Below are 24,927 nucleotides of genomic sequence, written 5' to 3'. Positions count from 1 at the left end.
CTCGGCTACAGATGTGTGCAGGCACTCTGTGGAATCTGAAGCTTGTGAACACTCCCCTTCCCTCATCTCAATACAGATGGGAGGTGTTCTGTAGTTCTAACACACCTCCTGATAACACAGGACAGCACCGGGTTACTTGCAGGATTACCAGTCATTTTTGCACATGGAGCAGCTATAACAACATGTTCTCCTCCTTTCCTGCAGGGAGAAGCCTTCTGCCAAGAAGAGGCGGAGGTGTTGGTCCTCGTCCCGGGAGAATCCTTTATTGCGATGGTTCAAAACAGTAGAATGGTAGAGAATTTTATTTCCATTATGCCATCAGGGTCTCATTAGAGGAGAACTATGAGGCGAGTGATCTCCGCTCCTAGTCAGAGCCGACGTGTGACAATGAGACTGTCACAGGTCGGCTCAGTAGATCGGGAGGTGAGAGAAAACATACCGGGTTCGCTCACCTCTCGATCCTGTCACAGCTCTCTGCCGTGACAGGGGAGGGGCTGGATTCCCCCCTCCCCGCTCCGATCTGCCAGCGCTGACTGGCGGAACGGACGGGGGAGGGGGCGGGTACAGCTGGCTCTGCCTCTAGATAGGCAGAGCCAGCTGTCACTCACGCAGCTGGGCGGATCTCGACGTCGATGTCGGGATCCCCTCCGGCTGCGGCGTCTCAGTATACCTGGAGCTGTAGCTTGCGGTATACTGAGCTTAGGGTAACGGGAGGATGCTAGTTTGTGTCCTCCCGTTACCCCAAGGAGAACTATGGGGAAAAACACTGACCCCATAGTTCTTTAAGTTCTTCCTGCGTGATGCCAATGAGACTCTAAGCCTGCTGAGAGACATCGAAATAAACTCTACTTTAAATTGATTATCTTGTTATTGAGGAGCATCGGCTTAGCCACATAGACTTCTCTGGGGCTGCGTCCTAAAGCCAGAGAGGGTCATGGATGGTCTCATAGAAGGCTTTGGGGCTGTAATGCGCAGGCATGGCCAGGACAGTCCTAGGTGTAAACAAACAGAAGAGCTGCATGTGGAGGGTGGGTTAGGTCAGGTCAAGGGAAGGGGGTGAAAAGGATAAGTGCACCTTATTTTAATGTATACTTATTAGGGATGCACCGAAACTTCGGCCGCCGAAACATATTGGCCGGAAATGGCACTTTGGCAAAATGCCGAAAGTCCTATCTTTCAGCCGAAATTGTGGAGCATCCCTGGTTACGCTCCTCCCTGCTGGGCGCTGCTCTGTGTCCTGACGCAACGTCCAGCGGGGAGGAGAGAAACTGTCACAGGAGGCCGAGCGGTGCGCCCCGCTCAGCCTCCTGTGACAGATCAGGAAAGCGGTGTGGGGGCGGAGTCAGCTGTCACAGGAGGCTGGTTCGGGGGAGGAGTCAGCTGTCAGAGGAGATGGAGCTCTCCTCACCGCTTGTTCAGCCTCCTCTGACAGCTGTCAGGATGGAGAGCGGTACAAACACTCAGTGATCGCTGAGTGCTTGTAAATAATTGAGGACATAGTATTGTTTCTGTATCCCCAATTATGAATGAATGGGAAGTGATCTACAGCACCTCCTGTCCATTCATGATTGTGGATATAGTAAACATACTCTGTTCTCATGTTATGAATGATCAGGAACACTCAGTATAGAGGATTCCTGTTCATGGATAACAGGGGCTGCAGAAAGAGATTGAGGACTCTGTGTCTCTGAGGACTCTGCGTCTCTGAGGACTCTGCGTCTCTGAGGACTCTGCGTCTCTGAGGACTCTGCGTTTTTTTTTGTGAAAAGTTTAGAAATTGTTTTTTTTTCCGATTTCAGCCTGACATTTCTTTTATTTTCAGTTTTAAAAATGTCGTTTTGGTGCGCCTCTAATACTTCTCTTTGACAGTAATTCACATTCTTAACAAAGTGCTTGTTAGGTTTGTGTTGTCCAAAGCTCGACGCCTTCCACTTCTCTGTCATTGCAGTTAGATGTTCTAAAAAGTACCAAAATATTAGGAGTGCAGCAGGGGCGTCCCGAGGCTGGGTGACACCCGGAGCGGTAACCGAGTGTCACCCCGCCGAGACGTCACTGCGCATGCGCGTGACGACGTCATCGCGCACATGCGGCAGTATTCTGATACCTGCCGACGGCCATCTTGGTGATGGACGCCGGCAGAGAGAGGAGGGGACAGTCACCCGGCGGGTTTAAGGTATGCCGCCGGGTCCGCTCCTCTCTCCTGATACTGTCGGGCGTTCGGTAATGACCGAGCGCCCAACTTTTCAGAGGGGGGTGACACCAAAATGACCCCTCCAATTGTGTCACCCGGGTGCGGGCCGCACCCCCCTTAGTGACGCCACTGGAGTGCAGATCCCGGTTATGTGACATTAGTGATCTCTGTAATACAACACCCCGGTCATGTGACATTAGTGAACACCACAGGACTGGGGAGTTCCTAAAACCTGTAAATCCTTTCTCAGCTCCTGGTGTGGAATCTTACGTCGCCTTTCTTCCCATACAGGACGCACACTTGAACCAGAGCGCGGGTTCCTTAAGAGGCTTTGTGTCTCACATCATGGCGAGCAAGTCAGGTGTGGTCCCCTCACTGGTGATCATGGATGTTGAGAAGTATTTCAGGTGGGTGCCCCCCCCCCCCATCCCCCGGTGATAAATACAATAATGGATCATCTCTAAAGCTACAAGAAAATCTCACGTTTGCTTTGTACTGACAGAGATCAGAAGACAAAAGGTAAAAAGATGCCGCAGGATGGCGCCCGAGGAGGAAGGAAACGCAAACAAAAAGATCTTCCAGAACCACCGAAACTTAGCAAAGTGGATGTGGAGGAGGTGAGATGGTTTCTGTGATTTCTGCCCGCTGACTATGGAAAGTATTCTCATCGAGGGACATTAAATGTTTTACCAGAGAGTGCCAACCGGACTGTCCTAAGCAGCTTCATAGCTGAAAGCATCAGATACATTGATATTCATTAATCCGTCATTGAATGTATATTGGGATGCAAGCAGTGCAAGTACCTGCTATCAGCCGCTTGCACTCCAAGTACAGCAGAGCTTAGACTGGGGAAGCAGCACAGGGAGCCAGTTAGCGGTGCAAAAGCAAGCTGAAAGGTGAGAGCGCAAAGTGGCAGAGAGATGAGGGCATCAGTGTGCTGTTTCTTCTTTCACTGCGCAGTCACAGGTTAGGGGAAGAACAAGACCTGTAAGGGGTATTTAACTGCAGGTCCCCATCTAGGAAAACATGGCTGTGCTGTGTGGCTAAGCTCGTAAATCTTAGGACTGGATGGACAGAAATACAAATCCTTTGGCAGCTCCATTATATGTATTTAGCTGGAGTTCAGCTTTAGGAGGGTGACACCAGTTTCAGCATACTGCAGTGTCAGAAGGCAGAGGATAAAGGGGGTGGAGTCTAGCTTGGACTGTGTTAGGCTTCTAGTCTCTCTGTAAAGCTCGGGGTGGGCAACTCCGGCCCTCCAGCTAACTACAAACCCCTACATGCCTCTGGGAGCCGTGCCTGTAACTGTCAGTCTTGCAATGCCTCATGGGACTTGTAGTTCCAAAACAGCAGGTGAGCCGGAGTTGCTCACCCCTGCTCTAAGCCCACCGACTATGGGTATAATGGGTGTAACATCCAACATGGTCAGAAAGGTGAACCTAGCCTAGGATAAGGTTATGTCCACTTTAGGGGGATTAGACGCAGGGGTCTCAAACCTCCGGCCCTCCAGCTGTGGGGAAACTACAAATCCTATGATGCATCTCTCTTCGGGAGTCATGTCTGTGGCTGTGAGAATCTTGCAATGCCTCATGGGATTTGAAGTTCCACCACAGCTGGAGGGCCGGAGGTTTGAGACCCCTGGATAAGAGTAAGGGAACGGTGAAAGATTTACATAACAAGAACATTGGGGACAAATAATTGAACCAAATAATCCCGTAATATTGTATCTCTTTACTATGAATCTGCTGCTCTGTCATAGTGGGGTATACATACTCCTGGTAAGGGGTTCGATATCAATTGTTCCTTAACTTCTCACATCTCTGTGTTTCAGGCTCTGATGGTCTTGCAGCTACAAATCAATGTCCATGTCTGGTTCCTGGAGACCTGGAAGCAATTCTCAGACTTCATCTGCATGTTTAGCAAAGCTCTAGCGGAAGCTCCAACCAAGTAATGACACGTGATATAGTTATGTTTGGGTGGCGGGGTGTCATTTGGTGGTGCGGTGTTTGCCCGGTTCAGTATACTAAAAACACACTGCATGGATGTTACCTGGAATCCTCCCAGTGCAGCCATTTCTGGCCGGACGGAGCAAACGTTTACAGAGTTATTCACAAAAGGGTGAAGAGTTAGGAGAAGGCCGGAGAAGTGAACAATCTAGGACAACATAAATGATTTGGAAACATTCTCCAATTCAGCTCACTTTCCAGTCCAGCTTTGTTGTCCTAGATCAGTGGTGGCGAACCTATGGCACGCATGCCACAGAGGGCACGCAGAGGCTCCTCTGGTGGCACTCAAGCCTAGGCAGGGGTGTCGAATTTGTATCCCCAAACACAGACAGTCCCAGGAACTGGGCAGGTAGTTTTATTTTTACATTTAGCCCTGCTTTGGGCAAGCAGGGCTGAATGCGCAATGGGAAAGCCCACGTATTATAAAAATTATAAAAAATAAAATAAATACAAATTTAAAAAAGTTAAAAATAAATCAATACAAATGTAAAAAGTGATAAAAAATAATAAAGAAAAAAATAAAATGTTTAAATGTTTTGAATGTGCAGGTTTTCTTATTTTGCCTAAGGTAGTGATGCTGAATGTTTTTTAAACCACAGCGCCCAAACTAAAACACAATACCAAACTTATTTGCAGTGTTGTCACTTTGAGATAAATAAATCGATTCTGCGTTGCAGTTTGGCACTCGGGTTTAAAAACGTTAGCCATCACTGTCCTAGATTGTTCACTTCTCCTGCCTTCTCTGCCTTCCCCTTCTTTGAATAACCCTGTCAGTGTCTGCGTTGTCAGTGTCTGCGTTGTCAGTGTCTGCGTTGTCAGTGTCTGCGTTGTCAGTGTCTGCGTTGTCAGTGTCTGCGTTGTACGTACATATAGTTACCAAGGATGTTAGAAAACAATGGCCAATCATTATTGTTTCCCCTGAAGTAAGTTGGCTATTCCCCTCCACACTCCAGGCGCTGAAACAGGAATGTTCGTTATCTGAGCATTCTCGTTCAGGGTTGCAGTTGATCAGTGATGGTAAACTTAATTGACATAGGGGGCCTCAAATGGGGGGAGGAGTCCCTATGTAAACTCTGGCCAGACTGACATGGAGCCTACAGGGGAGTGGGGGCTCTGCAAAGCCTTTCATGGTAAGTGATAAATTCCCCCCATTATGTATCTAAATTGGAGCAGACAAAATCTGCACATGGCAACCAATCAGCTTCTCTCTTCAGTTTGTTCAGTTAAGGTTTGAAAATGAAATGTGGGTGCTAATTGGTTGCCGTGGACAACTGCTCCAGATTCTGTTTCCTCCATTTTTTATAAATTCCCCTCAATGTATTTTATTAGTATAAGGGTATTTCATGTACACCACAGCATAGATTGCAGCAGCCACACTATACATTTGTCACCTATTTGTGTTTCTTTTAGGAGGCAGCGAGACAACACCTCTTTCTCCTTCTGCGTGGACGGTGACTGGGCAGGGGGGGTGCGTGTGGAGAAATGCGGGAAAGGTTTGCTGGAAGTGTGGAAAAGGCAGATTCAACAGTTCAACAGAGTCAGTGTGGAAGTTGCCAGTGCGGTGGTGGCAGCCTATCCCTCCCCGCAGTTACTGATTAAGGTGAGGGGACCCTGCCCGCCACATGTCCCGTGATGATGCCACTTTTTACTGCTGTGGTATTCTGTCATTTTGCTTCTGTTGCCTTTATACTTCTTTAAAGGAGAACTATGAGGCGAGTGATTTCCACTCACCTCATTGTTCTAGCCGACCTGTGACAATGAGACTGTCAGAGGTCGGTTCAGTAGATCGGGAGGTGAGTGAACACATACCGGCGCTCGCTCACTTCTCGATCCTGTCACTGCAGAGAGCCGTGACAGGGGAGGGGCTGGATTCCCCCCTCCCCGCTCCTCCAGCGCTGACTGGCGGAACGGACGGGGGATGGGGCGGGTACAGCTGGTTCTGCCTCTAGATAGGCAGAGCCAGCTGTCACTCAGGCAGCTGGGTGGATCCAGACATAATTGTCGGGATCCGCTCCGGCTGCGGCGTCTCAGTATACGGCGAGCTGTAGATCGCGGTATACTGAGCTTAGGGTGATGGGAGGACGCTAGTTTGTGTCCTCCCTTTACCCTAAGGAGAAATATGGGGAAAAGCCCGAACCCCATAGTTCTCCTTTAAAGGGAAACGATATTGTTGTTTTCTTTGGCCCATTTTTATAGATTTACTTGTATCATATATTTTATTAGCTGTCCCTCTCTCAGGCTGTGAGTAGATGAGTGGATGGTGGAAGAAGTAGACTGATTATCTCATCCTCTCACTCAGCTCTCTTCTCCTATCAGCATGCTTCCGGTCAGCCCACGAGCATTGTAGCACAAGAGACTGGCTCTTTGTACCAATTCTCCCTCTCCCAGTCTGAATGCAAGAGGCTGATGCCAGGGCAAATTCAGTTACACTGCTTGCATAAACAATACTGATGTATTAATGATTCTCGAGCTGTTAATCAGTCAGCAGGGGGCATCCCGACAATATTTTCTGGATATGCTGAGTTTGGGTCACAGGAGGATATTACTAAATGTTTTCTGTGTCCCAAAAGAGAACTAAAGCCAAAGTAGGTTTGGCCATCGTTCTCTTTTAAATCAACTGAAAGGCAAAGCTCTGAGCAGGCAGCCGGCAAACATGTCACCAGCCTACATTCTGGAATAGATGAATGTTGCAGTAAAGTGATCTCCCGTGTTCCTTGACTCTTTCATACCTCTCTTCCAGGCCTATCGTCACTGTCAGACCAACGCAGAGCGACACGGCCTCTTGAGCGATATCCTCGTGCGGCGTGGAGAGGGGGTAACATCTACGTCCCGTCGCGTCGGCCCAGAATTATCCAAACGGATCTACCTGCAATTGACAAGCTCCCAGCCAGAGTTGTCACTTGATTTATGATTCCGCAAAATAATCCTAATTCCATATTGAGGTAGTAAGCTCTAAGATCAGATCCCTTTCTTCATTGTTCTTTCTGGTCTCATGAAACCTGAACTTTTATTTTGCACATTTGTTTTACTTTGCTCTTTAGTGTTTATTATTCCTGAACGTTCTTCATATAACGATGAGAAGAGCACTTTTGTCATTTGATCGACATCTATCAATAAAATAGATTTGCACTGATTTGGAATTCTCATGCTGGTGACATCTCTATCCAATGAGCGCTGCCATTACGAGTAGAGGTGCGCACCGATATATAAAAATGTAACAACTAAATAGAAAAAAATTGTCAGGCCGAAACCAATAACGAAAATGTTTTGTTTTTTTTTTAATATTTAATTTTTATAAACTTTTAAATGTTATATTTTTTTTATTAAATATTTTTATTTTTTACTTTACTTTTAGGGGCTTCGGGGAAATATTAGGGGTCTAAACTTTTAAAATAGAAAAAGAGATTGAGAACACAGAGTCCTCAATCTCTTTTTCTGTGTCCCCTGTTATCATTGAACAGGAATCCTCTGAGTGTTCCTGTTCATTGATAACTTGAGAATATTGTTTGTTTACTATAACCACAATTATGAATGGACAGGAGTGGGTATAGATCACTTCCCATTCATTCATAATTGAGGATATAGTCAACATACCATATCCTCAATTATGAGTGTCTGGAGGGGGGCTACTTTTGTTCCTCATGGTCCCTATGTGCGTTGTAAAGTAGTCACCGCTCCAAGCTCACTTCCATGATAGACCATCTCAATACAAATTAGTAAACTAAACATGAGATTGTAGTCCATCACAGGAGTGAGCTTGGAGCGGTGACTACTCTACAACACACACAGGGACCATGGGGAACACAAGTAGCCCCCCTCCTGTAGGAAAGACAGTGTCAGCACCATTTCAGAGATGATTGGAGGATCTACAGCCGAGTGATACACAAATAAGGACATTTCTGTTAATAGTTAGGGTACTTGAATGTATTTAACTCCTGAGTTTAGTGTTAAAGTAACCTTCTGAACCATTTGGAGGATGATGAACACAAATCTAAATGGAAGTTCTGAATATTATTTTAAACAAGCGGTGAGAACCCCGCAGCCATTCCTGAAAGGGAAGGAGCAGTTGAAAATATCTGACAGATACTGGAAATCCACAACACAATAAGAGAATTTCTTTTTTATTGTTTGTTCATTTGGTGCAGCTACCGATCCAAAGGCAACTTCTCATGTCATTTACATACAAACGTCACATCACAGTTACTGGCAAAGCGATCCGAAGCAGCTCCATTTGCAGGGCTCCAGCAACCGGCTGCTGAAATTAAAAGGAGAACTATGGGGTCAGTGTTTTTCCCCATAGTTCTCCTTGGGGTAACGGGAGGACACAAACTAGCATCCTCCCGTTACCCTAAGCTCAGTATACCGCGAGCTACAGCTCGCGGTATACTGAGACGCCGGAGCGGATCCCGACGTAGATGACGGGATCCGCCCAGCTGCGTGAGTGACAGCTGGCTCTGCCTATCTAGAGGCAGAGCCAGCTGTACCGCCCCCTCCCCCGTCCATTCCGCCAGTCAGCGCTGGCAGATCGGAGCGGGGAGAGGGGAATCCAGCCCCTCCCCCTGTCACGGCAGAGAGCCGTGACAGGATCGAGAGGTGAGCGAACGCCGGTATGTGTTCGCTCACCTCCCGATCTACTGAGCCGACCTGTGACAGTCTCATTGTCACAGGTCGGCTTAGAACTATGAGGTGAGTGGAAATCACTCATGTCATAGTTCTCCTTTAAGTTGTAGAACCTGAGTTGTAGAGTGACGAGGAATTCACGACTTCACGTGGCAGTTAAGATTCCATTTCTTGAGATAGAAAGCGAGGGGAATACAGTCCATATAAAAATATAGTGGCTCCTCCTACAACGTAGTGTAACAATTCTCTTCTCTCCTACATGAAAAAGCCATAGAAATGTACCGGGACGATTTTCTTTACACCAAGCCCTCCTTTTACCGGCAAACGGAAAAGTAAACAGATGCCGACCGTTGGTTGTCATTGTCGCCAGGAACACCGCGTTTTAAATACAAAACGGTAATGCAGATAACAGGCAGCTTTTCACCTTCTTAAATTATTTAAAAACATCACATAGCAGGCTCTAGTATAGAGTGACGAGCATCAGTGCAGTGTGGAAACAACGTTCGTAAGACTCGGTTTAGGCTCTACGTTATATTTGGTTCAGTATGGGGGGGTGTATGTATGTATGTGTATATATATATATATAATTCTGTTTTGGGTTTAAAGTGAACATGTGCTTTGATGGGCAGGGCAGAACAGGTTCACTTTAATGCCAGCCACCAAAGCTGCTTATACACCCCCTTCCTTTCAATCCCCTACTGCTCTGTTTTCATCCAGCGGCATACCCGTTACTTACGGGAATGGGGAGCATGTGACTCGCTCCCCTTCTTACCACTTGACAGCACTGGTGCTTGGCGACTGGCTGTTAAAGGAGAACAATGAGGCGAGTGAAAATCACTTAGCCTCATAGTTCGAGCCGACGTGTGACAATGAAACTGCCACACGTCGGCTCAATAGTTTGGGAAGTGAGCGAACACATACCGTCGCTCGCTCACGTCTCGATCTATGCCTGCAGAGAGCCGTGACTGTCACTCACGGCTCCCTGCAGGGATTCCCCCGCTCCGCCAGCGCTGACTGGCGGAATGGACGGGGGAGGGGCGGGTACAGCTGGCTCTGCCTCTAGATAGGCAGAGCCAGCTTTCAATCACGCAGCTGTGTGGATCTCAACAGTAACGCCGGGATCCGTTCCGGCTGCAGCGGTCTCAGTATATAGGAAGCTCTAGCTCGCAGTATACTGAGCTTTGGGTCATGGGAGGACGCTAGTCTCGTAACCCTTAGGAGAACTACGGGGGAAAGCACTGACTCCATAGTTCTCCTTTAAAGGCGTTTAGTGCCAAAATATGGGGGCAGGGAGAGACTCCCCAACCCCATGCGAGCTTCAAATTACGACAAAGCCTCTTCTCTTTGCTCCCGAAGGAAAACATAGGAGTGGAGAGATTTTTATTACAGGCATATATAAAACACTACGCAGGGCTTTGCATACTGCACATTCATACAAGTCCATGCTTTCACATCCAAGGTCCCAGAGGGGACCGAAGTACCCGGTGGAAACTGGAGTACCTGGAGGAAACTGGAGTGCTGCCCCATTTTATTATCCACAAATCAGCAGCACTCCTTGCGCTCACTCATAAGTGACAGTACAAGTGACAGTTGATCACACACAGTACCCGAGAAGTAGAGAGATCACGTCCGGCTGAAAGTAAATCAACCAACTTTATTTAAAAACATTCAAACTTGAATCCAGTATAGACATAAGCAGTGTGCTAAGATGTTCTGACGTTAATAGCTGGTTATTCCGTGATCGCTGGCCAATATTCAGCCCAGTTTTTTTTTACACAGCACCAAACGGTTGCTCGATCTCCTCAACATGTTTCAAACTGAGAATAGTTCCTCAACCGGAGCCGAGAGCACTTCTACTTCTCAGGGACAGTGCGTGATCAATTTATGGTACTGTCTATGAAGGAGAGAAAGGTGCACCACTGATTTGTGGGCATTATTACCCTCTGGTGCGCAGTGTTCGTTGAACTGGTGCGTTCCATATGGCATTTTATAATTGAGGGGGGGGGGGGGGGGGAAGGAAAGCACAAGTAGTTGTGGGAGCCGACATCAGCTGTCAACCTGCTGCTTTGCCCTTTCTCTAGGTTCTTCCTCCTGTACTCCTCCGGGTCTTGCCCATCGATGACATTTTAGAACAGTTTTTTTTTCCCGTTTGGTGTTTAACAGCCATTCCTGCAAATTACTCTTAGGAACAGTGATGGCCATTAGTCACGCACACCCCCCCCTCTGACAGGAGCCCCAGGAATAACACTGCATACTATGGCACGTTTACCTTCCTGCCCACATCATGCCACAAGCGCAGAAAATATGTTTGCAGAATCAGAAGGAATTAAAGCAACAAAAGCTTGCCAGAACTTTTCAATTATAAGTAAAGGTTCTTAGAATTGGAACTAACTAAAAGAAATGGGGAATTGTAGGTCATTATTCATTTTGAGGGGAGTTGGAGATTCACATTAGGGCTCAAGTCTACAGAGAATAAAGATTGCAACTATTTTTTTTCTCCATTTTGAGCGTTTTATTTTTTTCCCACCTAATTTTCCTTCTATCACGAGGAAGCAGAAAAAAAAAAAGACAACTGAAGAAGTGATTGGGCAGCTGTATAGGGTTAAAGAGAATCTGTCTGGACATAAGGAGACGGCCACTGCTCACCTCTTTTGGAAAATGCTTGTTGTCTTGCGGTTATGCTGGTCCTCTATAATATCCAATATTGTCCACAAGGGATGCTTTATGGGCCTTTACAGCTCGTAAACAGTGAATGATGGCGCTAGGGTTTTACTCCGGTGTGCACGGTGATACCAAATACCTATAGCAAAATCTACTTTTTCATACATGATTGTATATGTGTGTACGTGGGGGCAGGGGACTTTAGAATTTTCTTGTGGCTGTTTATCTTCATTTGTTAAACTTTATTTTTACTTTATTGCTAGCGCAAGGGGAATGAGGAGCCCCCTATGTGATAACATAATGCAAGTGATAGGTTCTCTTAGGGAGACACGAGTGCTCAATTAGACCCCTGATGTCACCTCTGCTGAAGCTGATTGAACACAGACTCGATCAACTGGCAGCCGGAGAGTGACAGCTCTGAACCTGGAAGTGCTCAGAGTTAAATGCTTCAGCGTTCATTCTTTCTAGTGGGGGGGGGGGAAAAAAAAAGGATTATGGATGTTTGCCGATAGGCCGCTGCTCTCCATCCTGACACCTGCTATGTGCCTGCATCGCTTCTATATGAAAATGTAAAACTCTGGGCTGCTACAGCCGGGAATTGGTGTACATGCCAGTGCTGCCGATGTCAGGAGCAGCGGAAGGGTTGCCCTGCACTCCCCTCTTCTACCACGAGATGTCAAACTCAAATGGGAGATACATGAGCAGTTGGAGGAACAACCTAGGCAGGGAAAGATCCAAATGTGATAAGTGGAAGATTTTAAATGGGGCCTAAAGCTGTTTACACACTGCACTCCGATGACTCTATAAATGTATGCTCATCCACGATGCCCTTCAATACAAAATGCCCTCAAATAGAACACTTTTCCATTACAAATGCATAAACAAAACCTTCTTCAGCCATCACTGCTGTGACGTGAACTTGAGCACACTTTCCACCAAGTGGTAGCTCTGCAGAGTTCTCACGGTGTCCTCGTACACTGTATTCACGTTGGAGCACACACTCTGAGTCCGCAGATCGGTGTACCGACATACCGCAACACTGGCCGCAGTCGTCATAAGCAAGAATAGGACCATTCGCAAGATCAGCCTCATCCATGATCGCTTCTGGGGCTGCCTCTTCTGAGAGGGCCCTGATGAGGTTTCTGAAAAAGGATTCACATGAATGTTAAAAGGAGAACACTTTCACATCAACAACCCAAACCACTGACGGGTAACTTTTCTGACAAACAAAACAGCATTTAATGTACCAAGCCTGAATAGACTGTCAGCTCATGAGACTACAACAGTGCACACTTTTTTACTAGGGATGCACCGATAATAGTATCGGTGCCGATACCGAGTATCTGGGTTGAGTACTCGCCCCAAATATATTTCCATACCTTCCACGATATCGGAACTTGCGGTCAAAAGAAGATTTCCTCTGACCAGTGTTCTATCGAAATCTCCAACTACCTCACTGCCGGGTACTTGCAAGTTGGAGATTTCGACCAGACGGCGTAAGAATGCCAAACACAAAGACTGACGGAGCTTCTGTACAGCTGCATTTTAACAATATTCAGCAGGTAGCAAACTCAACTAGCATTCTGAAAACGCTATGCGCGGCGCAACTGTACAGAGCTCTTTCTAAACACCGGAAGTGAGGTAGTTGGAGCTTTCAATGAGTTGGAGCTTTCGATAGAACATCGGCAGTGCCGTAGGGGAACATGGAGCCAGCTTCCTGTGCGATCACGAAGCTGGGCAGCGAGTAATGAAGCCGCCTCTGGGCTTCCTGATTGGCCGGGATGCCGGCTCCATGCTGATTAGCTGGGAAGCTAGCTTCCCGGCCAATCGCAATCTATCCAGCCAACAACATGGAGCCGGCTTCCCGGGCAATCAGGAAGCCGGGTGGCATGTCATTACCCGCCACTCGGCTTCCCGATTGCCTGGGAAGCTGGCTCCATGCCAGCGGAAGCACCGGTACTCTGTATCGGCGAGTACCAAAAGCCAAATATCTGTACTCGTACTCGATACTGAAAAACCGTTATCCGTGCTTCCCTATTGTTTTTACTAACTGTAGCATTTAATAAACAGTCAAATACTAGAACACATTTTGTCAAATCAAACCTAATTTGTGCCCAAAAAAAAATGCAGCTTTTAGTAAAATGATTTAGGAATAGATTGCTAGCTCCTGAGCTAGTACAGAGCAGTGACAGTGTTATCTTAACCCCTTCATGACTGAGGCCTTTTTTTCATTTTTTGTACCCATTTTCAGGTCCGATGCTGGCGACGTACACTGTACGTCGTCAGTCACGAAGGGGTTAAAGCAACCCCCTCAGCAGGATGTACCCATGGATACATACTCCCTGCTGCAGGCGTTCACCCTGATTAAGCTTCAGTGTTGGAGCTTACCTGAGTGGATAACATTACTGCCTGACATCACGGTGGCTACGTGATCAACTGTTCAGGCCTGAGCTGAGCATTGTCACATGGGGGAGGTCACATGTTCCCTCACACCCATAAGCCCCACTCCATTAGAGCCACAGAGCGGGCTCATACAGAGCAGGGAGAAGGCATGGATGGGGGAAGATATTTCCTCACTTCCCATTACAAAAACAGGGTTTAAGAGACAGGAAGTGATAGGGAATGGCTCTCCAAGAGGCAGCAAAACATTTTTTTCCCCTAGTAGAATGCAGGTGAACTAGGACCGCTGTCAGATTTTTTTATGATGTCTGTGCCTTCCTGTCCAGGTAACATCCATTCCCCTTGTATCTTTTTAAAGAAACACTAAATTCTGCTTTATGTTGGCGAGCTCTTGCCAAAATGCACAAGTATGCACAGTACACTACAGGACACCTCATACGTGGTGACAGGTCCAGCCACCGCTACCACCATCCTCCTCGCTGCTTCTTCTGGGTCTCGCACCACTTCAGCCACTGGCAAAGAAACACCTGCACATGTGCATAGGAGTTACATCATCCCAGCACTCAGCGCTATTCTCGCCATGCGACGTGCAGTGTACATATTGCTAGGAGCGTGGGCCTGAGTGCTTTTCTGGGGGGGCAAAAGAGACTTTACATTTTTCTTTAGTCAAACGCCTAACAATTTTTTAAAGCGGGAGTTCCTCTTTACACCCCCTTGCAGCCTAAAAAAATCCTTCACTAAGTATAGCCTGATTAGGTAGTCTTCCTGTCTGGGCATCAGAAATAGAGGACTGGTGGCCGAGGACGGTTTGGACCTTTTGATTGCTATGGGCAACACCTCAATTATCTTTCTCTCCAGAATGTACATCATCAAATATTGGCTTTGGGACGAGGCAGCGCCTATCAGGTAACTCACTGTGATTCTCTGTGTGCTCTCTCTCTGTCGTCTTCTTCACCTCTTGCCGAGCTGCTTGTTGAGCGTCGTAGTCCCTCCTTTTGCGGGCTTTTTGCTTTGCTTTCTGCTTGCGCTTCTGTTCCCTATCTCTCTCCTCTTTCAGTCTCTGCTCGGCCTCACGTTTCTTCTTAAGAGCTGTAGAGCGGATATATTGATCAATGGAAGGAACATTTGTATAGTCCAAAACAGGCGCCCCAAAAAAAAGAAAAAAAGAAGAAACGTACCTTGCTCTTCTAAAAGCTTGCGTTGCAAATCGCGATCTTGTTCTTCCTGGATAACTTTCATATATTGCAGAACCTGTACAAGTGACAGAAATGATCTGAGTGTTTCCCATGATGTATCTCTCACCAACTCTCAATGTTGCTCCATTTCCTCTATTCTCACATTTCACTTATTTCTGCCTTTCCCACACCCAGGGTCTGTTTGAGATCTACTGTCATCACCCCCCTTTCTTATTACTAACAAAGCTAGCAAGGCAACCAAACAAAACCAATATAGGTATCCTTACTATCCTTACATAACACCAGTCACGGCAATCAGTGTCACTTTTCTATAGCAGGAGTGGAAATCTTTAGTGTGAAAGGATGTTTACCAACAGTTCTGGAACAGGACTGAGTGTGAAAAGATCTTTAGCAGCAGTTTTCTGCTGGTAAAGATCCTTTCACACCAAGTATCTCCACTCCTGAGAAATAAGGCTGCGTGTGTGGGGGTGGGGGATTAGTAACTTTAAAGTCCATAGGGGCATCTAGGCTATAATGAGCTCTGGTCCTAAAACTGTTTAAACGTGTATTTCAAAAACCTCTATAGACATTGTAGAGGTTCTTGTATACATACCAATATTAAAAGAATGCTGCTATCCACTGTGGCAGAGACACGGGTACGTTTTAACCTCTCTGGTAACTTTTTTTGTTTTTGCATATAACTGCTTGCTAGCAGTAGATGCATACAAAAAAACCCAGAGGGCTTAACTATGTTTTAAAGTGACATTAAAAAGTCAAAAGTGTCGTTCCCCCACAATGTTAGTGTAAGGACCGGCCTTAAATGATGTCTCTTAGTCCGATCAACTTCTTCTTTACTGTCCTTTTCAGATGTCCCTCCAGCGTTGGGTGCGGGTCTCCGATCCGGCGCTGACTCCTCTGTCCTCCTCTTCTCTGATGTCCTACGGAGTCTGTCCAGGTGCGCGCTGCTCCATAGACTTACCTTGTGTCTCTCCTCGCCTCCCGGCCAAACATCTGAACTGCGCATGCGCCTGCCCCAAGATGCTTTACGGCTGCACAAGAAATTTTCAGATGTTCGGACGGGAAAGTGCGGCGGAGACACAGGTAAGTATTAACCCTTTTAAAAAGGTTTTTGTTTTTTTTAAATCTTTTTGCATACATCTACTGCTTGCTGGCAGTAGATATATGCAAAAACCGCCGAGTGCTTAAAAACCCTTTAATTTATTGAGCTCTGACTCCAGTTGGAAAGAATATGTTTTATTTCAGTATCATGAAATGACCATTCAGTGAATTGAATTATGAAATAAAGGAAACTTCGGTACTTTCACTTCCTCAGCTGCACTAGTACAGTTACTGGTGGGATCTGATTGGCCGGTATGTACAGCAAAGTCTCTTATTCTCCAGTTATACATGACATTTGTTCTCTGCAGAGCCCCCACAACATTGCAGCAATGGATATTACAACATAGGATACTCACACTTTGGGCACAGTCCTTACACTGCTTCTCATCCAGGCAGTCTCCCGCCGCTTTGGCCAGGGCAGGGTTCAACGGGTTGTCTTTTAAGTCCAACCACTTCAAGTTCTGTAAACAAAACGCGGGTTAACTCATCATATTTGCAGCTATGCGCGCGTAATCAAATTTAGATGTTTGTTACAGCAAATCTCTATCCTTGATAGGCCTTGTTCACACCAAGCGCGGAGCAGGTGCAGACCGGATGAAAACTGCGTCCAATGTATTCCTATGGTATTTTTAGCTCCAGTTCACAGTTCACATCGCAGCGTGCAGATCCAGAGCAGGTAAAAAAACTGCAGCAAGCCCTATTTTACCTGCTCTGGATCTGCAAACGCATCAAAAATGCATGCAAATGCCTGGAACACACTGAAAGCCCATGTTAAACTAAAAAAAAAATAATATATATTTTTTAGCCAAAAACGCATCTAAAAGACTAGCGTGCGTGTGCAAAAACCTGACCGTATCTGCTCTGCATTTGGTGTGAACAAGGCCTTAATCTCTTGGTTGCTTTCTTTTATTTAGAACACGATTGCAAGGTTTTAGCAAATTTAGTTTCAGGTTTCTAGCTTACTCTCTGGTACATGCACCCTCTTCCTATTGTCTCCTCACAGAACCCTTTACTTAAAGCATATCTAAACCCAAAAACAAAAATCTAATATGTTGCAGATTATCAGTCCTTAGATGTGGTGGCTGCTTTAGTTTTCTTTTTATAACCTTTGCTTTCATCTGGTGATCCTGCAAATAAGCCCAGGTCATCCTGAATCCAACCCACCTGCGACTGAACAGTGATAGGAGAAGCAGCTCATCTCTCCTTCACTCTGCTCTCTTCATATTATAGTTACATAGTTGGTAAGGTTGAATAAAGACGCAGGTCCATCCAGTTCAATGTGTGTGTTTATATGTACAAATGCGGCTATGGACTCCCATTCGCCTGTATAGTTTATAACCAAGACACTCATCTAAGGGCCAGTGCACACCAGCCCCAGTGCGTTCTGGACCGATTCGATGCTGGGACGCACTTGATCGCGTCCCGGCTGGCTCGCTGCCTTCTGGGGCGTGGCGGTGCATTGAAGTCAATAGCACCGCAGCCACGCCCCCCCGGCCGCAGTGTGACCGCGTGGCACATCATTGCCTGTATTTCTGTCCGGTACAGTTAGAAACAAATAGTGCATGCAACATTTTTTCTGACTGCACCGGAACACAGGAATTGATGTGCCACATGTTCCGGTGCGGGCGATCGCACTGTGGCCAGGGCTGCAGTGCCACTGACATCCATGCACCGCCACGCACCAGAACGCAAGGAGCCGGTTGGGGTGCGATCCAGTGCGTTCAGGCACCGAATCGGGCCGGAACGCACTGGGGCTGGTGTGAATTAGCCCTAAGTGTTTGGGGTTTTTTTGAAGACAGGGATGCTTTCAGCTGATACCACTAACTGTGGAAGGGGGTTCCCCATTTTTAATGTTCTGACAGTAAAAAAAAAAAAAAAACCCTTATGCAGTTTAAGATGAAAGCACTTCTCATCCAGCTTTATGTCGTGGCCGCGTGTCTTCTTCAGAGCTCTGAGATGAAACAGTGTATTCCTGATTCTGCATCCCCATTGATACATTTGTATACTGTCATCCAAGCAGAATCAGTTTAATGTCTGTAAATCAATCTTCATACCTTAGGTCCTCCATCCCCCTTCTTCATTTCATTGTCCTTCTCTGAACCCTCTCTAGTTGAAGGACATACTACCTGAGGATTGGTGACCAAAACTGAACCACATACTCAAGGTGAGGTCAAAGCAGTGTTTTATAAAGTGGAAGAATAATGGTTTTATCTCTTGCATAATCCCTCATTAAAAGGAGAATTATGAGGCCAGTGATTTTCACCCAGCCTCATAATCTGAGCCGACCGGTGACAATGAAACTGACAGGTCGGCTCAGTAGATCGGGAAGTGCGCGAACACATACCGGCGCTCGCTAACTTCTCGATCTATCCCTGCAGAGAGCCGTGACTGTCACTCACAGCTCCCTGCAGGGATTCCCCCCCTCCCCTGTCCGATCCTCCAGCGCTGACGGGCGGGAACGGACGGGGGAGGGCACAGCTGGCTCTGCCTCTGGATAGGCAGAGCCAGCTGTCAATCCCGCAGCTGTGTGGATCTCGACAGCAATGTCGGGATCCGTTCCGGCTGCGGCGTCTCAGTATACCGCAAGTTTCTACTGAGCTTTGGGTCACGGGAGAACACTAGTTTGTGTTCTCCCGTGACCCTTGGAGGAACTATGGGGAAAAGCCCTGACCCCATAGTTCTCCTTTAATGCAGGAGTGTACCATGCTTACTTTTCTGATACGTATCGGCATGCTTCTTGTCAGCACATGAACTGATCGAGTGCTGATTCTATCTTTCACGCTCCAGCTCTGCTGCACAGGGACTGCAAGAGGCTAATACCAGGTCAGATTCAGGTTCTTACACTGCTTTTAATGGTGTAATAATGGCTACAGAACAGCCTTAATGTGTGTCTTTTATCTGCCCGAGTCCAAATGCACATGTAAACATTTCTATGCATGAAACCCGAGGTCCTTACCTTGAGTTGAGCAAAGGTCACAGGCAGCATAGTCATACGGTTCTGCAGCAGATCGAGATGCTGCAGGTTTATCAACCTGCCAAATTCAGATGGGAGCTGCATCAGCTGATTCTTGCTGAGATCTAGTTGTACAATATGAGTGAGAGAGCAAAAGTCCCCCTGCCGAGACAGAAGGCTGAATATTTAAGGGCAAAGGAAGACATCAGAATCAAAAAAATACAGCTAAATACGCAGATAAAATAAACAAATGTAAACTGTCTCATCTACCAAATCATTTTAAATTAAAAATATATGTATATGTGATTACATTTTTTTATTACATAGTTACATAGTATTTGAGGTTGAATAAAGACACAAGTCCATCAAGTCCAACCTATTGCGTGTATGCATTTATGGTTCTGCTGGTGTGTGTATGAGTCCATGTGTGATCTTGTTCCTAGGAGTACCTGTACCCCTGTATGTTATGGTCTCTAAGGAAATATTCCAAGAGCTTATTGAATGATTCCACATTCTTAGCTGTAATCACTGCCTGTGGCAGTGAGTTCCAGACCCTAACCGCTCTAACTGAGAAGAACCCCCTGCGCCCCTTGTGCTGACATTTTTTCTCCACCAATTGTAGATGGTGGCCTCTAGTCTTTGTTACGGGGTTAACCGTAAAGAGTTTGTTGCTGATGTTGCTGTCACCATTGAACATTTTGTACATGAAAATCATGTCCCCCCTTAATCTTCTCACTTCCAACGTGAACATATTTAAATTTAGTAGCCGTGTCTCATAGCTCTTGTCCTCCATCCCCTTAATGAGTTTGGATGCCCTCCGCTGGACACTTTCCAGCTCAAGGACATCTTTTCTGTGGACTGGTGACCAAAACCGGACCGCATAGTCCAGGTGAGGCCAAACCAGTGATCTATAAAGTGGCACAATTATAGACTATAGCAATACATTCCCTTCTTAATACAGGACAGGACTGTACTTGCTTTGTTTACAGCAGCCTGGCTCTGCAAGCCATTATTCAATCTGTGGTCTACAACGACCCCCAAATCTTTCTCCATTTCGGACTTCCCTAGTGGCATTCCCATAAGTGCATAGCCCATTTGCCTATTTTTAACTCCAAAGTGCATTACTTTGCATTTATCGACATTAAACCTCTACTGCCACATTAATGCCCACTCCCCTATTTTATCCAGGTCCTCCTGTAATGTTATAATGTCTAAGTCCGTGTCTATTACCCTCCCAATTTTGGTGTCATCCGCAAACACGGAAACATTGCTATTCACACCCTCCCCAATGTCATTAATAAAAAGGTTGAATAGCACAGGGCCCAGCACAGAACACTGGGGCACGCCACTCATGACCCTAGACCAGTTTGGAAAGGAGCCATTTATTGATACTCTCTGGACACGTTCCTGTAGCCAGTTTTCTATCCACGTACACACCACCTCATCTATGCCCATAGCCCTCAGCTTGTGTAGCAAGCGTTTATGTGGTACTGTGTCAAATGCTTTTGAAAAATCCAGATACACCACGTCCACCGGCCTCCCTCCATCCAGATCTCTACTTACCCCTTGTAAAACGTTAGCAGGTTCGTCTGACAGAAACGATCCTTCTTTAATTTTTTTTTCCAATTTTTATTTTACTTAAAAGGAGAATTATGAGGTGAGTGCTTTTCACTCACCTCATAGTTCTAGCCGACCTGTGACAATGAGACTGTCACAGGTCGGCTCAGTAGATCAGGAGGTGAGCGAACACATGCCGGTGTTCGCTCACTTCTCGATCCTGTCACGGCTCTCTGCCGTGACAGGGGTGGGGCTGGATTCTCCCCTCCCTGCGCCGATCCATTTTAAACAGGCATCGCTACAGCTCGCGGTATACTGAGCCTAGGGTGACGTGAGGACGCTAGTTTGTGTCCTCCCGTTACCCTAAGGAGAACTATGGGGAAAAGCCCTGACCCCATAGTTCTCCTTTAATTTTATTGCTATGAAATAGGGGGATAAGAAGCCCCCCCATGTGATCGCCAATTTACGTGTCAGATCTTTTTTATGGCGACATCTGGGGTCTCTAAGACCTCTAATGTCACCTGTGGACCCCCAGAGAATCTGATGAAGCAGAGACCTGCTTCACCAGCTTTTCTCCGGCTTCTGTACCGGAGAGTGACAGTGGAATACGGAAGTGATGTTGTATACATCACTTCCTGCATTCCGAGGAGGAGGAGGAGATCAGATGGAGATCGTATAGAGCCGGCGGATCGCTTGTTTGTAAACAGGCATCGCTGCCTGTTTTTAATTTTTAGTCGTTTCTCACTCGCGCACGGCTAACAGGCCGTATATACACGGCCTGTTACATCCAGGAAGCTCCCGGCCGGCCGTTTTTTTACAATGGCCAGGAGCACCTAGGGACTCCCAGAGAAGCTGATGAAGCCGAGATCTGCTTCACCAACTTCTCCTCAGCTTCTGTAGCCAGAATGACAGCTCAATCAGAAGTGACATAATATACATCACTTCCTGCATTCGGAGACCAGTGGTGAGATTGTGTACTGATCTCCCTCTGATTACAGAGCCGCCGTGCCGGTCCTGACCCGCACACCCACAAGCAAAATATGAGCGATTGGGTGTCTCTACAAAGACACCAAAGAACCAAAGAAACCCTTGCAATACATCCAACAAATAAAGAACAATCAAGCTGGACTGTGACTCCAAGGTTCCATGACAACTATAACGTTAAATGAATTTATCCTGCGCGAGTCTTAAAATCCTATCTGCAGCCTCCGGGGACAGGCCCAGGGGACACTCCATGGAGTGGCTCATGCAGCTCTAGTACGCATTTCAGGCAAAGAAATGAAGCAACGCTCCAAAGTTTAAAGTGCACCAAAGATCACAACCCAGTCATAGTAGAGGGATGGATGGGTGGATGTATTTATCCCACTGCAAATAAAACAAATGACCCCTTATGTAATGCCTTACCGGTAATGTTGTAAGCTTGTTGCAAGAAAGGTCCAACACCGTGGCCTTGGGGAGGGCAGCCTGAATGTAAAAAGCAAACAGAACAAATGAATTTCAGGGCAGTGGAAAACTTTACAGAGCCAGACCAGAAATAATTACTCACTTTGGTTCGGTAAAATCAATGGCCAAATGCAACAGAACCACACACCTGCCTCCTCCCCTTCACAGCAGCACTTACTAACCTTTCCATCATTCAATACCTGGTACTTCCGGATGTGGTGGAGCATGCGACAAAGCTGGTGTTTGGCCACTGGCTCAGCACAGTCACATGGGTGGGGTGAGAGTCTTCAGACGTGTGCAAGCACCAGCTATAACCACTATGGAGAATAGGTAGGTAGGTGTAGGTACTGCTAGACGGGGGGCATTAAAGTGATCCTGGGCAAATCACCTTTACAATATCCTTGCTACTACATACAGGTTTTTACTGTTATAATACACATTGATGTGTTGCCGTGCCATTCATTTAAAATGGCACCCCAGTGTATAGGACACCTCGGCACTCCAGTTCTGTCTTGTAGTCCAAAAACAGCTGGAGTGCCGAGGTTGCCCGCCCCCTGCACTAAGGCAACACACCTGCATTGTAGCAGTGCATGGGATGGATGTAATAGGGTCTCAGCGTTTCCATAGAGAGGGCTGGTACACTGGTAAAACCACAGCGGGATTTGGTTACGAGGACAGTTTAGACACACGTAGTGCTTTCTGGGGTTCTTCCTTACAAAGACAGATCCTGTCAATTGACTTTTGTACAAAGACATGAAGATAGACACACAAGGTGGTACTGACCAGCTCCCGCACTGGGACCTCATTCAGGTCGCTGAGGCTCAGGTCTAATTCATTTCCATCCAACTTATCCCTCAGGTTTCCGATTTTTACAGCTGATCGCGCCATGTTCCTGCAAATCAAAGTTACAACAGTCTTAGAGAAGATAAACATTTAATCTTCATCTCCCGTATAGTTATACAAACACTGGACTTAGCGGCTTTCCTGGAGTTCAGATTTAAAGTGTAACTGCATCTTTAGTGTAAATGATATTACATTCCATCCCATGGAAGTGGGCACCACGCACTCTCCATTCAATCCCATGGACGTGGGCACCACCCACTCTCCATTCAATCCCATGGACGTGGGCACCACGCACTCTCCATTCAATCCCATGGACGTGGGCACCACGCACTCTCCATTCAATCCCATGGACGTGGGCACCACGCACTCTCCATTCAATCCCATGGACGTGAGCACCACGCACTCTCCATTCAATCCCATGGACGTGAGCACCACGCACTCTCCATTCAATCCCATGGACGTGAGCACCACGCACTCTCCATTCAATCCCATGGACGTGAGCACCACGCACTCTCCATTCAATCCCATGGACATGGGCACCACACACTCTCCATACAACCCTATGGAGATGGGCACCACACACTCTCCATACAATCCTATGGAAAGTTCCTGAGCTCATCTCCTATGTTTCTCCCAGGGCATATCACCCAAATAGTGGCCCCTGAGGACACATCAGGTACTAAAATCAGAACATATGTGGACATAGCCAGCTGGATCTGGGACATCACCATCAGCCGGGCGATGCGTCACAAGGCGTGTGTACTATATGTTATATTTACTTTATGTTTCTCCCATTTTTTAGCTTCAGCTCATCAGCTTTTAATTGGGACTGGCTAGAATATGAGCCCCCTCCCATTACCATACAAGGACTGCCATGCAGATACAATGCAGGCCATGCACACTGCATTGTAAATGCTCTGCTGCATTAGGATATATATAGACCTGCCTCCATTATAAAACACAGGGTCCCATCTCCATGCCCTTAGTGCCTTGTCCATTCCCTCCCCCTAACCACTTCCATGCCCCTGTCATTAACACTAATACCCCTCTGCCAGTGTATGCCCCCCTCCTCCCCAGAATCGTACACAGCACTCACACTGTACACCTATCACCGGTGCTCCCTGGAATCTCAGTGCTCACACTTCCTGATCCACGTCACACCTCCACAGTCCAGGAGCAGCGAGAGGCTGGCGGATAGATGGGACAGAGGTGACGATGTGCAGCGCACCCCGGCAATGGGCGACGAGTGTCCGCCCCCTGCTGGCCTGGAAGATGTATCGCCGCCTGTGCTATAGCGGGTCATGGGCTTTGCGCGATCCCGTGCGCGCCGCCGCATTCAAAGCTCTCAGCACAGTGACAGTGGGAACATTTTCTCCTCCTGAGAGCGGATTTTAATCCTTTCTGCACAAAATGTTTCATATTTATTTCTCAGCAGCAATTTCTTTTTTTTTTTTTACACTAATGATAAGGAAGATATTCTTTCTCCTAATGACCACTGACCCCCGGACCTCAGGGCTTTCTTCCTCCCGATGATCCCCAACCCCGTGGCATTCTTTTACCTTCTGACCACCGACCCCAGAGCATTCTTCTTCCAGCTGACCACCAGCCCCGGGTATTCTTCCTGCAGACCACAAACCCTGGGACATTCTTTTACCCAATGACCTCCAATCCCAGGGCAGTCTTTCACCCCTGCTGACCACCGATTCTGGGGAAGTCTTCCTTCTGATGACCACCAACCTCGGAGCATTCTTTCTCCCACTAACCCCTCTCCCCCCCACCCCAAGGCATTCTTCTTCCTACTAAATACCAACCCTGAGGCATTCTTCTTCCCACTGACCACCAACCTCGGGGGGAATTCTTCTTACCAATGACCACCAACCTTGGGGCATTCTTCTTCCTGCTGACCACCAACCTTGGGGCATTCTTTCAACCACTGATTACTGACCCCGGGGTTTTATT

The 24,927-nt window shown here is 47.0% G+C and overlaps 2 protein-coding genes across 2 annotated transcripts; one reads left to right on the top strand and one right to left on the bottom strand.

Annotated features, from left to right (window-relative positions):
* Nucleotides 1–204: 204 nt before the first annotated feature.
* LOC108785074 (crossover junction endonuclease EME1-like) lies at nt 205–7,108 on the top strand (the record flags this gene model as incomplete). The annotated part of the gene is made up of 6 exons (XM_018554073.1): nt 205–291; nt 2,483–2,598; nt 2,658–2,808; nt 4,023–4,138; nt 5,608–5,797; nt 6,938–7,108. Coding segments are annotated over 6 exons (831 nt in total), but the record flags the coding sequence as incomplete, so codon positions are not given.
* A 5,202-nt stretch (nt 7,109–12,310) lies between these two features.
* On the bottom strand, nt 12,311–24,108 carry LRRC59 (leucine rich repeat containing 59). Its single transcript, XM_018554083.1, has 8 exons — nt 24,065–24,108; nt 22,909–23,017; nt 22,087–22,146; nt 19,129–19,287; nt 16,529–16,633; nt 15,057–15,129; nt 14,794–14,967; nt 12,311–12,620 (listed from the first exon to the last, which is right to left on the bottom strand). The coding sequence occupies exons 2-8, from the start codon at nt 23,011–23,013 to the stop codon at nt 12,379–12,381; spliced, it is 918 nt and encodes a 305-aa protein (XP_018409585.1). The 5' UTR covers nt 23,014–23,017; nt 24,065–24,108; the 3' UTR covers nt 12,311–12,378.
* Nucleotides 24,109–24,927: the final 819 nt, after the last annotated feature.

This window comes from Nanorana parkeri, unplaced genomic scaffold (genome assembly GCF_000935625.1).
Source record: "Nanorana parkeri isolate BGI_ZX_2015 unplaced genomic scaffold, ASM93562v1 scaffold141, whole genome shotgun sequence".
NCBI lineage: Eukaryota > Metazoa > Chordata > Amphibia > Anura > Dicroglossidae > Nanorana > Nanorana parkeri.
This window is presented reverse-complemented; position numbering and strand designations above follow the sequence as displayed.